Source organism: Podarcis melisellensis, assembly GCF_964234715.1.
Source record: "Podarcis melisellensis genome assembly, chromosome: 2".
Classification (NCBI taxonomy): domain Eukaryota; kingdom Metazoa; phylum Chordata; class Lepidosauria; order Squamata; family Lacertidae; genus Podarcis; species Podarcis melisellensis.
The window spans coordinates 109,924,980-109,938,422 of record NC_138529.1 but is presented as its reverse complement, the minus strand read 5'-3'; the positions used below and the strand labels follow the sequence as shown (position 1 = coordinate 109,938,422).

The 13,443-nt window shown below is 45.7% G+C and overlaps 1 protein-coding gene across 1 annotated transcript in view; it reads right to left on the bottom strand.

Annotated features, from left to right (window-relative positions):
* Positions 1-1,792: 1,792 nt before the first annotated feature.
* The window catches only part of LOC309361113 (uncharacterized protein), a 29,098-nt gene continuing 17,447 nt past the window's right edge, over positions 1,793-13,443 (bottom strand). Inside the window, exons 9-15 of the mRNA XM_081896065.1 lie at positions 11,717-11,812; positions 10,396-10,626; positions 9,143-9,165; positions 6,981-7,096; positions 5,668-5,694; positions 4,703-4,729; positions 1,793-3,609 (exon numbers count right to left, since the gene is read on the bottom strand). Coding sequence (XP_081752191.1) covers positions 3,080-3,609; positions 4,703-4,729; positions 5,668-5,694; positions 6,981-7,096; positions 9,143-9,165; positions 10,396-10,626; positions 11,717-11,812 — 1,050 coding nt within the window. The 3' untranslated portion in view covers positions 1,793-3,079. The remainder of the gene's footprint in view (positions 3,610-4,702; positions 4,730-5,667; positions 5,695-6,980; positions 7,097-9,142; positions 9,166-10,395; positions 10,627-11,716; positions 11,813-13,443) is intronic.

Below are 13,443 nucleotides of genomic sequence, written 5' to 3'. Positions count from 1 at the left end.
CACCCGTACATCGGATCTGCACTGTTCCACTTTTATTTCACACCATGAAGGAAGGACTATCAAAGGGGGGGAGACTTGACTCAAGGCAGCCAAGCCCTACCCAGTTGGCATGACGACCTTGATGGTCCTAGACAGAAGATCATTACACTCACAAAGGACCTGCATATGGGAGTGGATTCAGCACGGACTGAAACAAAGGACAGTGTTCAGGGCTTCCATCTTGCTCCACCTGGTGGCAGGTGGGAGTCCTGTCGCGATAGTCTTCAATAAAGACCAAGCCTACTGGCTGCTCTTTTGCTCTGGTATTCCTGGCTGGTGTCCTTGGTTTTTTTGTCCAAGGGAGCCCTCAGATTTCTCCGTTAACAGTTGGGAGGGGGGGTGTTACTGGCTTCTCTTGTTCTGGTTTTTATTATCCATTTTGTGTTTTTGTATTTTGGGTGAAGGGCAGTGTACACATTTTATTATTAATAATAGTAATGTACGTCAGCTGCTCTTGTAAAAGCATTTTATCAATGCATGTGACATCCCGCCACGCAAAATCCTTTCTCCACCCTCATGCAAAGGAAGTATTCTGTTATGTATTAACAGCTGGGTGCTGCCCCATAAACAAACAAGTGCTGGGGTGTTGGTGCACAGCAAATTTGTTCACTTGATCTATACTTGTCTGTTTTTCCCTCTGTAGGATTTTTGTTTTGTGTTTATAATGAGACCCCTTGAAAAAACACGTAAACGTCATAGGTGTATAATAACAATTGTAAAGTTATTTACTGGAAACTGCTTCTCAAAATAACAATTGTAAAGTTATTTCCTAGAAACTACTTCTCAAAATGGGACGTGGGTGGCGCTGTGGGTTAAACCACAGAGCCTAGGACTTGCCGGTCAGGTCAGCATTTTGAATCCCCACGACGGGGTGAGCTCCCGTTGCTCGGTCCCTGCTCCTGCCAACCTAGCAGTTCGAAAGCACATCAAAGTGTAAGTAGATAAATAGGTACTACTCTGGCGGGAAGGTAAACAGCGTTTCCGTGTGCTGCTCTGGTTCGCCAGAAGCGGCTTAGTCATGCTGGCTACATGACCCGGAAGCTGTACACCGGCTCCCTTGGCCAATAAAGCGAGATGAGCGCCGCAACTCCAGAGTCGGCCACAACTGGACCTAATGGTCAGGGGTCCCTTTACCTTTACCTTACTTCTCAAAATGAGATACAGCTTCTCATAATGTCAAAATCAACATTGTGACACAACATATTAAAATATAGCTTATTCAGTTAACCACCAAGTCCAGTATGTACAAAATGCGATTCCTATTTTGTCAGTCCCGTAGTACATTCATTTCCAATTTCTTCATCTTCTCTTGTATTTTTCTGTCTGGCGTATTCCTTAGAAGAGTACCATGAAATAGTCTTGCAAGTGTTTAATGAAGATGATAAGGTTGGTAGACATAAGAAACTGGCACTGGTAGATGCTGGCACAGGACTGACAAAATAGGAATCACATTTTGTACACACTGGACTTGGTGGTTAACTGAACAAGCTATATTTTAATATGTTATGTCACGATGTTGATCTTGACATTATGAGAAGCTGTATTTAATTTTGTGAAGTAGTTTCTAGTAAATAACTTTACAATTGTTGTTATACAGCCTATTACGTTTACGTGTTTTTTCAAGTGGATTGCATGATATAGGCATTATGGTGGTTTTGATTTATAATGAGATCTTATGCCACTCAGTTTGAATACACAAACCTGAGATCTCCTCGCCTTCTGAAGCACACAAGCGCTGAGAAATAAGTTTGGATGATTTTAAAAAGCTTTATTGTAACATAATTTAACGAGAAAATAAAGTGCAAGAGGAAAAATAACAGAAGGCAAACACACACAAAAAACTATTGCGACTCTAGGTCCAGGTCTTCCTTGCCAGCTTGCTCATCACTTCTCCCTCAGTCTACCTCACCTCCTGCCGATTCACTCCCCAGGCTGCCAACTGTCCTTCAGAGATAGCCTTTCATCCTGTCCTTCAATCTCTTTTTCCAAACAAGAACCCTGACGTTATCCTGTACCATAAATACACATCTATCTGGCCTTGCTCTGCTGTCCTTTCAGATATTATCTATCATCTGAAAGCAGTTTCTGTATGTGAAACCTTCGCCAAGCGTTTTGCATGTCCCTCGATAAACTTCTGCTTTTAGCTGTAATATGGTGTGTCTTATGATTACATGTCTTGAACCCTTTTGTCAGCTATTTATGAATACAAATATTGCATAACCCAAAAGCACCCTGGATAAGATGTGACTGTTACCCCAAAATGCTAAATGCACCACTTAACAGTTTGACAATTAAAGTATTGTGTTTTTTAAGACCCACATCTTTGGCTGAATTTATATTACTCTGTTCCGTTCCACAGAACGGTTTTACCTGAATTATTTCTTTTTTGATAGCTGCAATGGCTTTGCCTTTTATAGCTGTATATTACATTGCCATAACCCACCCTGAGACCCTGTGGTGAAGGACAGGTAAGAAATCTTATGCAAGAAAATGGAATAAAAATAATTTAAAGATGGCAGTGTTGCTGTGAAGCTTCCTGTAGTCATCCTTTTTATCTTGCAGTGTCATAAAATTAGAGGAGGGAATGAATAGGCACATTACACGTGAGGGATGTCGCTGGAATTATTCCAAGGGGGGGGCTAGATATTCACTCCTATGCAGGGGGAAAGTGCTGGAAATAAGCAGCAATCAGTGAAAAAAACTCAAATCAGTCAAGGTCAGAAGCTTCCTTCCCCTGCAGTGTTTTGAAATAATCAAGCCCTCAACCCCAAAACTGCAGGTTGCGTTCTTTTCATGTTGTGAAGGGGCCTCCAGAACGGATCCCGTTCGCAACCAGAGGTACCGCTGCATTTGGAGCTTTTTCCTATTTTGTTTACAACGATCATTTCAAAGAGTGGTAACGAAAGGGCCCATCGAACCCAGACTGTTTTTATTTGCTGCCTTTTCTTTTCTGGAGATGGAAGAATCTTACCATCTAGAACAGAGAAGTTTTGGAGAGGATTTGCTCCTCTCAGGGCGGTGGTCCTGCAGAGTTTGCGTTTCAGCATTTCAGGCTGACATCGCAGCACACCTGCAGAAAGGGCCGGATTTTCTCCCCGAAGAACGATCTCGGAGGGAAAGCGAAGATGAATTCCTCCGTGTCGGCGTCGGAAAACTCCACGCAGCCCGCCTCGCAATCCAGGGCCACGCGGATCTTCCTGGGCTCTCTCCTCAAGGTCAGGTCAGTCGGCTGAGGGGAAGTAAAAGCCAGGAACTGGCAGGGGGAAGGGGAGTAGCAGGGCGGCTTCCCCATGGCCCAAATCCCCTGGTGGGGGCTGATGTCGACGCCCCCCTTCCTCCTGACCGACTCCGTGGCCACCCCCACGGCCCACGTCGCCTTGCCCCACACCTCCACCTCCCACCAGTGCTTTCCGGAAGTGAATCTGTCGCAGCCCAGCACGTAGGGCATGGTGTCAAATCTCTCGGGGTTGAAAGGCAGGTCCTGCTCCCTCTGAACTCTCCGCACGGCCTTCAGGTCCTGGGACAGAATGAGGAAGGGGTGGGCCGTGTCCGGATCCAGAGTCACGTTCGCTGTGGGAAAAGATGTGGGATGTAAACACAGGAGCAGTCAATGACAACATTCCTAGAGTGTACATGTTAGAACATGGGGAGGGATGTCTGTCTAGCAAGCAGGTAAACTTCCTGGGGACGGACTTCCTCCGCATGTGACCAGAGGTGGGTATGGCCTCACCTGTGCAGGTAAATGATAAAAGCACAGGGCAGGCAGCCATCTCTCTCTCTCTTGCCTCTCTCTCTGCCATCTTCCTTTGATGAGGAAACATCTAAGGATGCTCTCTTGGCTCCCAGCCAAGAGAGGAGATAAGGACTATCTTGCTACAAGATAGATTCTAAATGTATTTTACCTTTTTAAGCCTGTCTACCTTCTGGGATTATATTGTGAACAGAACGCGAGTAAACTCTTTGATACTTTTATACAGACTGTGTCGTGTCTTGTATTTTAAGAGGGAACAAAGGCGAAATTAACAGAGTAATTATTATAGAGGTTCTAGCGAACCTGTGCAAACGTTACCGTTGCAAAACCAAAAAGGGGAATGTTTATAAACTCTGCTGATATTTTGGGAAGTTGTTAGCACAAGTTGGATTAGGATATAATCTCACAATATATCCTCTCCTGCACCCCAGAACATTCCCACAAAAGAGAGGGGCGGAGAAGGAAATTGGAGGAGGGATGATGTCGGCGAAAGGATTGGGGTAAGGGGCAGGGGCGAGGGCAGGGACATTCTGCTCTTGTTGTTAGCCACTGTGAGCCTGGCTTCGGCTGGAGAGGGCAGGATATAAATAAAATTTTATTTTATTATTACAGTGGTACCTCAGGTTACATATGCTTCAGGTTACAGACTCCGCTAACTCAGAAATAGTACCTCAGGTTAAGAACTTTGCTTCAGGATGAGAACAGAAATCGTGCTCTGGCGGCGCGGCAGCAGCAGGAGGCCCCATCAGCTAAAGTGGTGCTTCAGGTTAAGAACAGTTTCAGTTAAGAACAGACCTCCAGAATGAATTAAGTTCTTAACCTGAGCTACCACTGTATTATTATTGCCACCCGATTAAGCAGCTAAGTCTCCAACTTCCCACCCAGCACTTCCCATTCCATTGAGTTATTTACCTTTCTGCAAGGTTTGCTTCAAATAATCTGTTACGGGAAGGAAAGGGTGACAAGTTTAAAAGCTGATTCTCGGTAAACACAGAGACACCCCCCCCCGAAATGTCCTGTTCATTATGCATTCATGACAATTTGTGGTTGTGCGCCACTGGGCACCAACATTTCCTTTTATTCCTAGAAAATTACCCTATTTTTCGCTCCATAAGACACACTTTTTCCCCTCCTAAAAAGTAAGGTGAAATGTCTGTGCGTCTTATGGAGCGAATGTGTGGTCGATTGCTGGCTCCCTTTCTGGCCTGCCCGCTTGCCCAGGCCTCCATGGTTGAATGTTCTGCAGACGGAGGCTGTTTGTTTCCGCAGTGACATGTGACTGGCTGATTAGATTATCTGTCTGGAAACTGTAGAAATGGCTCTGTCAGGGAACTGACATCGGAGACAGGAGTGGAGGCAGCGCTCCCAAGCGATGCCGGAGAAGGGCCAAGCAGGGAGAGAGGGGACTCAGCAGCTGGGGAAGGAATTCAGCGTAAAACCAGGGATAAAGGGGGGTGGATGGGGGAATCGGAGAGGGGGCTCCAGGACTCTTCGCTGGAGACCAGCGGGGAGAGCACAGGTCCTCCGCTACCCACACCCACCCTGTGCAGAAGACTTTCCCGCAGGGAAAGTAGGCGTAGACTTGGTGTCAAAGAATTTCTTTGCTGGAAGAAATTCAAGAAACGCCCACTGACGGATTCTGCTAGTGACTGAACAGCCACGAAGTGAAGGGCTGTCTAGCCAGGAAAGGTTTAACTAGGCTACCTAGCCAGGAGTGGCGGCAACCTACGCACGAGCAACCCCATATAACCATTACAGGCTCCCTTTCCTTTCCTAAAGAAGCTGCAGAACTGTGAGTTGATCCCTCCAAAAAGGGGGCTTTCCCTCTTCCCTCCTCTAAAAACTAGGTGCGTCTTATGGAGCAAAAAATACGGTACCTGGTTGCAGAACTTGCTCCAGAGATTCTGTGATGGAGAAGAAAAGGTGAACAAAGTTATTCAGACCATCATACGTTGAGCGGCAGTTTGTTTCGTGAATAATAATAATAATAATAATAATCAATCTCAAGACCCTTGTGGGCAGGAAACTCCACATTTCGATCAGCACAAGCCACTCCTGTGGGGTGGAGCAGCAGCAACGGTTCTTCAGATGCCCTTTCAGACATTTCCAGGAGTCTCCAGAGAAGACAGGTCCCCATCTAAAAGGATTTGGCTTTCCTTGCGAACAGCCTGGAATGGGAGCTGATAGCTGCATCCATGGCCAGAAGCGTTTGCCACAGACAGCATGGCATGGCTCACTTGCTTTCTCAGTGCTGAGCGTCATTCGTGGTTACTGAAAGGGAAAGGCGTGTGGAGGCCAGCGCGGTGAAGGTGAGGCAGCAGGGTCATCAGATTGGTGCTGCTGCCCCACTGCACCTAGCTGAGCTCCTATGCCCTCCCAGGAACCAGTTCCACCTGGTATGCTGGCTGAGACCCTACCTGCCCATGGACTGTCTCGCCAGAGTGGCACATGCTCTGGTTATCTCCTGCTTGGACTACTGCAATGCGCTCTACGTGGGGCTACCTTTGAAGGTGACCCAGAAATTGCAACCAATCCAGAATGCGGCAGCTAGACTGGTGACTGGGAGTGGCCACCAAGACCATATAACACCGGTCCTGAAAGACCTACATTGGCTCCCAGTATGTTTCCAAGCACAATTCAAAGTGTTGGTGCTGAGCTTTAAAGCCATAAACAGCCTCGGCCCAGTATACCTGAAGGAGCGTCTCCACCCCCATCGTTCAGCCTGGACACTGAGTTCCAGCACCGAGGGCCTTCTGGTGGTTCCCTCACTGCGAGAAGTGAGGTTACAGGGAACCAGGCAGAGGGCCTTCTCGGTAGTGGCGCCCGCCCTGTGGAATGCCCTCCCATCTGATGCCAAGGAAATAAACAACTGTCTGACTTTTAGAAGACATCTGAAGGCAGCCCTGTTTAGGGAAGTTTTTATTGTTTGATGTTTTATCGCTTTATTATTATTATTATTATTAATTGTATTATTATTAATAAGATTCTGTTGGGAGCCACAGAGCGGCTGGGGAAACCAAGAGAGATGGGTGGGGTATAAATAAATGAAATTATTATTATTATTATTATTATTATTATTATTATTATTATTATTATTATTGCAGCTCTTGGCAGTGGGAAGACAGCTGAACAGTAGTTTGCCTGTCTAACCCTGTGCCAGCTACTGTCCTCTCCCGTCCTCCTTCAGTACCTTTATAGTTCTCCATAGACTTCTCCAAGGCAGCATTTTTCTGCGAGAAAACTCTGAGCTTCTCTTCCAGCCTGGGAGAAAGGACCACTGCAGGCCCTCCCAAATTCTTCTCGTATCTAGAAGGGAATACAGTCGTGTTTATGGAGCATTAGTAAAACATACTAGCTCCCCTTTGGGGAATTATAGGGGCAAAACTACCCAAACCCTACAGAAACTTATTCATGTATGCGACTACGGCGGCAAGAATGTTATTTGGCCCAAAATGGAAAGAAGTGCAGGCGAAAGAAGAATGGATACAAAAACTTAGGGAATATGTAGAAATGGTGAAACTTACTGGAAAAATGAGAAATCAAGATAAACTTTTTCATAAAAGAATGGAAATGGTTTATTCAATATTTACAAACCAACTGTAAAAAGTTAAGAACAGTGGCGGGATTATGGTAATAACCTTCAGGCTTATAAGAGTATACATTTAAAGTAGATGAAAAAATGATTAAGTTAATTTGGAATATGCAGAAAATAAAATAAATAAATTTAAGGAACTGCAAAAAAGGGGGGAGTTGAGTTTTGAAATGTTAAAATGTTTGTAAAAAATTATTGAAATGCATAAAATTGAAAATCATAAATAACTTTTTTTAAAAGTAAGAAAACATATTTTTTCTGTAAGCATCGAAGTGCTTCTAGATGACCAATTTACTTAGCATTCATCCTGAGCTGCTTGCACAAACCTTGCATGGAGGTGATGCACCGTCCACTGTCTAGGGAGCATTCATTCTGATTTGTTTGCGTGGAGGTTATTATTCCACATTTCTCCATCACTTTCCTTCCTGCAAAAAGGCTGATTCTTTTTTTAAAGGGAGTTTGATGCACCAGAATGCTTTAATCCAGCTTAATTATACAAACCTGTCTCAATGAAATTCCATTGCTGCTGTTTTTGGGGAGGATCAGGAAGGCCAAACGGAAGAGAGATGAGGAGCTCCGGTGCAGATACAAAGCACCACTCAGTGGTACAGTACATGCTTCACGTTCAAAATAGTCTCATGTAGCAGAGACTGGGGGAAGACCTTGATAGCATCATAGAATCATAGAGTTGGAAGAGACCACAAGGGCCATGGAGTCCAACCCCCTGCCAAGCAGGAAACACCATCAGAGCACTCCTGACATATGGTTGTCAAGCCTCTGCTTAAAGACCTCCAAAGAAGGAGACTCCACCACACTCCTTGGCAGCAAATTCCACTGTCGAACAGCTCTTACTGTCAGGAAGTTCTTCCTAATGTTTAGGTGGAATCTTCTTTCTTGTAGTTTGGATCCATTGCTCCGTGTCCGCTTCTCTGGAGCAGCAGAAAACAACCTTTCTCCCTCCTCTATGTGACATCCTTTTATATATTTGAACATGGCTATCATATCACCCCTTAACCTCCTCTTCTCCAGGCTAAACATGCCCAGCTCCCTTAGCCGTTCCTCATAAGGCATCGTTTCCAGGCCTTTGACCATTTTGGTTGCCCTCCTCTGGACACGTTCCAGTTTGTCAGTGTCCTTCTTGAACTGTGGTGCCCAGAACTGGACACAGTACTCCAGGTGAGGTCTGACCAGAGCAGAATACAGTGGCACTATTACTTCCCTTGATCTAGATGCTATAAGCAGCTGGGAGAACGGCTTTCAGCTGGAGTCCACAGCACTTAGGGGACCCCACCTTATGCCCCTAAATCCTCTTGTGATCTTTCCGACAAAAAAAACCCCTAAATCTGCAGACACAAAATACATTTATAGCACATGGCGACTCCCCAAAGATTCTTAGAAGCTGTGGTTTATTAAAATCGCTGGGAACTGTAACTCAGGGAGGGGCAAGTTGCGGTTCCCAGGATTTTCGGAGGAAGCCGTATGCAGAAATCTGGGTTTTGTTTCGTTTGTTTTTAAACGGGATTTAAGCTGTTTGATGGCAAATGAAATCGGAAAAGGAAGGAGAAGGAGCAGGGGGGAAAGGAGGGGAGTAAAAAATAAACGAGATGGAGGGAAATAATATATTTTCTCTTCCAAATAACTCCATGGGAGCTAAACTTCCTGATGCAAAGAGGGGGTTGGACTTGATAACCCTTGCGGTCTCTTCCAACCCTACAATTCTATGTTTCTATGAAATGGGATGGGGAGAAAGAGCCACATACCTGCTTAAGGAACTTCTGGTGTCCTGAAAGATAAAGAGAGAGAGAGACAGAAATGGGTGCCAGCAGCACAGGCAGATCACACACAGGGCTACTACTTGTTCAATGGGGACTCCTCTGCCCCCTTCCTTGTCTGTGAAAAACAAATTGCCATTACCTCTCTCGCCCTGACCTAGCCACTGTGATCCACGCAACGGTCGCCTCCAGGCTTGATTATTGTAACTCGCTCTACGTGGGGCTGCCCTTGAGACTGACCCAGAAACTCCAGCGGGTGCAGAATGTCGCGGCAAGACTCCTTACAGGGTCCTCACTGCAAGATCACATTCACCCATTGCTATACCAGCTGCACTGGCTCCCGGTGGAGTACAGGATCAGGTTTAAGGTGCTGGTTTTAACCTTTAAAGCCCGATACGGCCTAGGACCCTCGTACCTACGGGACCGCCTCTCCTGGTATGTCCCACGGAGGACCTTACGGTCTTCAAACAAAAACATCTTGGAGGTCCTGGGCCACAGGGAGGTTAGGCTGGCCTCAACCAGAGCCAGGGCTTTTTTGGTCGTGGCCCCAATCTGGTGGAACGCTCTGTCACAAGAGACTAGGGCCCTGTGGGACTTGACATCTTTCCGCAGGGCCTGCAAGACAGAGCTGATCCACCAGGCCTTTGGCCAGGGCACAGCCTGAACCCCTCCTTCAGTAATCCTCACAGAACTCTAGCCCAATGGTTGCCATTAATTTGATTTTGAATTGATTTTAAAACGAATTGATTTTAGAATGTTGTGTTACTTTTATTGTTGTTAGCCGCTCCAGACGGATCCCGTTCGCATCCCGAGGTACCACTGTACTTATTTCACTCATTATAATGCACATCAATCTCTCCTGGGTTTCTGGGGGGTTTTCCTGTTACTATTCTGACTCTCACAGCTACAATAAACCTACCATTAAAATTATGGACTGGTCATTTCTTCATCAGAGGGCAAACGAGCAAATTTAGCAGGGGATCAAATACTCCCCCCCCCCCAAGCTGTACCTAGTTCCCTCCCTTCACAGGGAGGCATTGGAGTTATGGACCTCAGCCAGTCAAGGTCAGCAACACAGGAGCGTGGCAGCCCCTATGAGGCAAGGACTTTGCTTATTGGTGAAAGTCATCCAGGACGTGAGTGGAAGCAACATGCCCGAAATCAAGGAGACCAGACTTGAGTCGGTGCCTTCTTTCATCCCTTAGGCCTCTTCAGCTCCTCACAGGGTATTGTATACTCACCTGCAACAATTCGCTCGCGGGCTGCAGGTACTTCCATTTCATCTCCGCGATCAGCTCGTTGAGTCGGGAAATCTCCTCGGAGAGTTTGGCGAGGTTTTCCTCCTGCTTCCTCTCCATCGCTTTCTCCAGATCTTCCAGCTGGCCTAGCCAGAGGTGCTGTTTCTCCACAAGGAACTGGTGCATTCGCTCAAAGGAAGACTGGGCTTTCTTCTTCTCCGTTTCAAATAACATCTGGGCAGGGAGGGAGAACGCAAAGAAATTGGGCGAGGGGACAGAGGTGCAATGATGAGGTTCTTTGGCATGGTTGTTCACAAAACTTGCGGGTACAGAAAAGGGGCCACTTTCGCCCCTTTGCTGCATCACATTCTTCATTAAATTATCTTTCTATTGGTACATAGTTTTATGGTATTACTCCACCCCAAAATGATATTATGGGGCATCAAACCTCAGAAATACACTTTCCCCAAAAGGTTTCCACAATTTTGGCCACTAGTGTATGTTTTATGCTTCTAAAGTAACAAAGTGGCTTGTGATCTGTAAAAGTTCCTTTTAAAAACATAAATATTGTCTATTTTTTTACCATAATATTACCGTATAAGACGCACCAGACGATAAGACGCACCTGGTTTTTGGAGGAGGAAAACAAGAAAAAAAAATATTCTGAATCTCAGAAGCCAGAAGCTGTTCTGGCTTCTGGGATCGCCGCGCAGCCTGCATTCGCTCCATAAGACACACACACATTTCCCCTTACTTTTTAGGAGGGAAAAAGTGAGTCTTATAGAGCCAAAAATACGGTAAATTGTGACTCCATTCCCCAGGCAAGGGGGGAACGTTACCCCCCCCCGCCATAGCTTCAAAATTCCCAGAAATGTTAAATTTCCAGAAGGCCATGGGGATTCCACCTGACAACACACAGCCCAATAGGTAGAGGTGAAGGGACCCCTGACCGTTAGGTCCAGTCGTGGCCGATTCTGGGGTTGCGGCACTCATCTCGCTTTATTGGCCAAGGGAGCCGGCGTACAGCTTCCGGGTCATGTGGCCAGCATGACTAAGCCACTTCTAGCAAACCAGGGCAGCGCACGGAAACGCCGTTTACCTTCCCGCCGGAGTGGTACCTATTTATCTACTTGCACTCTGATGTGCTTTCGAACTGCTTGGTTGGCAGGAGCTGGGGACTGAGCAACAAGAGCTCACCCCGTCACGGGGATTCGAACCGCCGACCTTGTGATTGGCAAGTCCTAGGCTCTGTGGTTTAACCCACAGCGCCACCCGCGTCCCACACACAGCCCAATAACAGGACCCATAATAAACACAAACTTACCAGACACTCCTGCCTCCCCATCTCTTCAGCAAGTTTTAGGTTCACCAGCTTTTCTCTCTCCTTTTTCAGATATGTCAGGTGGGACTTGATTTTCCTCTGCAGAATCAGGAAAACATTTTTTCCTCTGTCAGGAGTTCAATTCATGTCGGATCGCACACACTGACTGGTGGTTTCTTTCTAATGCATCTATTTTTAGTTGCCTTCCATTATGCCATCATCATCACCGAAGTATTTATCCCCTTCTAAACAACTGCCTCGAGGCGACTGACACAGAAGATAATTAAAAACAGAGACACCAAAGCAACAAATATGTGTTAAAGCCAGACTTGCGTGTCTCTACTTGGAAGTAGGCCCCAGTGAGTTCAGTGGGACTTACTCCAAAGTCAGTATGTGCAGAACGGCAGATTGAAAGTCACCTCTCAGTTATGCTCTTGACCAAAAATGGTATTTATAAAATTGCAGTGAGAATAATAATAATAATGGTTAGAATGATGTTGGTTTAGAAATTAAGTGGTTCTCAGCTGTAATGATTAAGTAAATTGGAGGGAAAAAAAGAAAAGAAAGGTTGAAAATTAAATGAAAATCAATGGTGAGGATTTGCTGAATTAATAATTAGAACTGGAATACAAAAAGGGGAGGTATGAGGAGGTCTGGGAAGTAAGTTATAAGAAAATAAGTGAATGAAATTTTACTTGTTTTTTAAATTGTTTTTAGTTTTGTAGTTTTCTATATCTGTTATTTTTTCTGTTTGTGTTTTGTTTTTTGTAATAATAATAATAATAATAATTTTTATTTATACCCCGCCCTCCCCAGCCAAGGCTGGGCTCAGGGCGGCTAACAAGCAATAATAAAAACAAGTTGAATGAATACAACTTAAAAACAAAATTAAAATACAACATTAAAATGTCACTGCTTCTGTGGAAGGAGGGATGGGGAGAAAGCCAGGAAACTGGGAGAGCAGGGTTCGAATCCATGCTGAGCCATGAAGCTTGCTTGGTGACCTTGGGCCAGTCTCCATCTCTTAGACCAGGCATAGGCAAACTCGGCCCTCCAGATGTTTTGGGACTACAACTCCCATCATCCTGGACCACTGGTCCTGTTAGCTAGGGATGGTGGGAGTTGTAGTCCCAAAACATCTGGAGGGCCGAGTTTGCCTATGCCTGTCTTAGACTAACCTACCTCACAGGGTTGTTGTGAGAGTGAAATTGGAGGAGGGGGGTGAGAGGAGAACCAGAAACACCAACTTGAGCTCCTTGGAAGTGTTTTGCAACTCCAATTGTGACCACATGAAGATCTTGGGATGCCTGGTTGTCATCTGGCATCTCCCTCTGGGTGGCCTCCCCAGCTTTCTTAAGCAGAAGAGCTTACTTGTTGCATTTCACCAAGGAGTACATGGTTCATTTTATCCCTACGACAAGCCTGTGAGGTAGGTTAAGAGGCAAGTGACTCACCCCGTGAGCTTCCTGACCGAATGGGGACATGAACCCTGATCTCTTAGGTCCCAGTCCGACACACTCTAAAGACAACACCAAACTGGCTTCCCACCCTTCTTCTGTTTACATCAAGTAGGCAAACAATATATGCAGAAAGTGAAGTGTCACTTAGAGAAGGATCTAAAAGTATTTCCCTTGAAGCCTGAATGTGTTTTGCTCTGTAAAACTCTGTTGCAAATTGCTTTGAGGTTTTCCCCCCCCTTTGAAATATAAAGCGGCAAAAGATATGAAGAA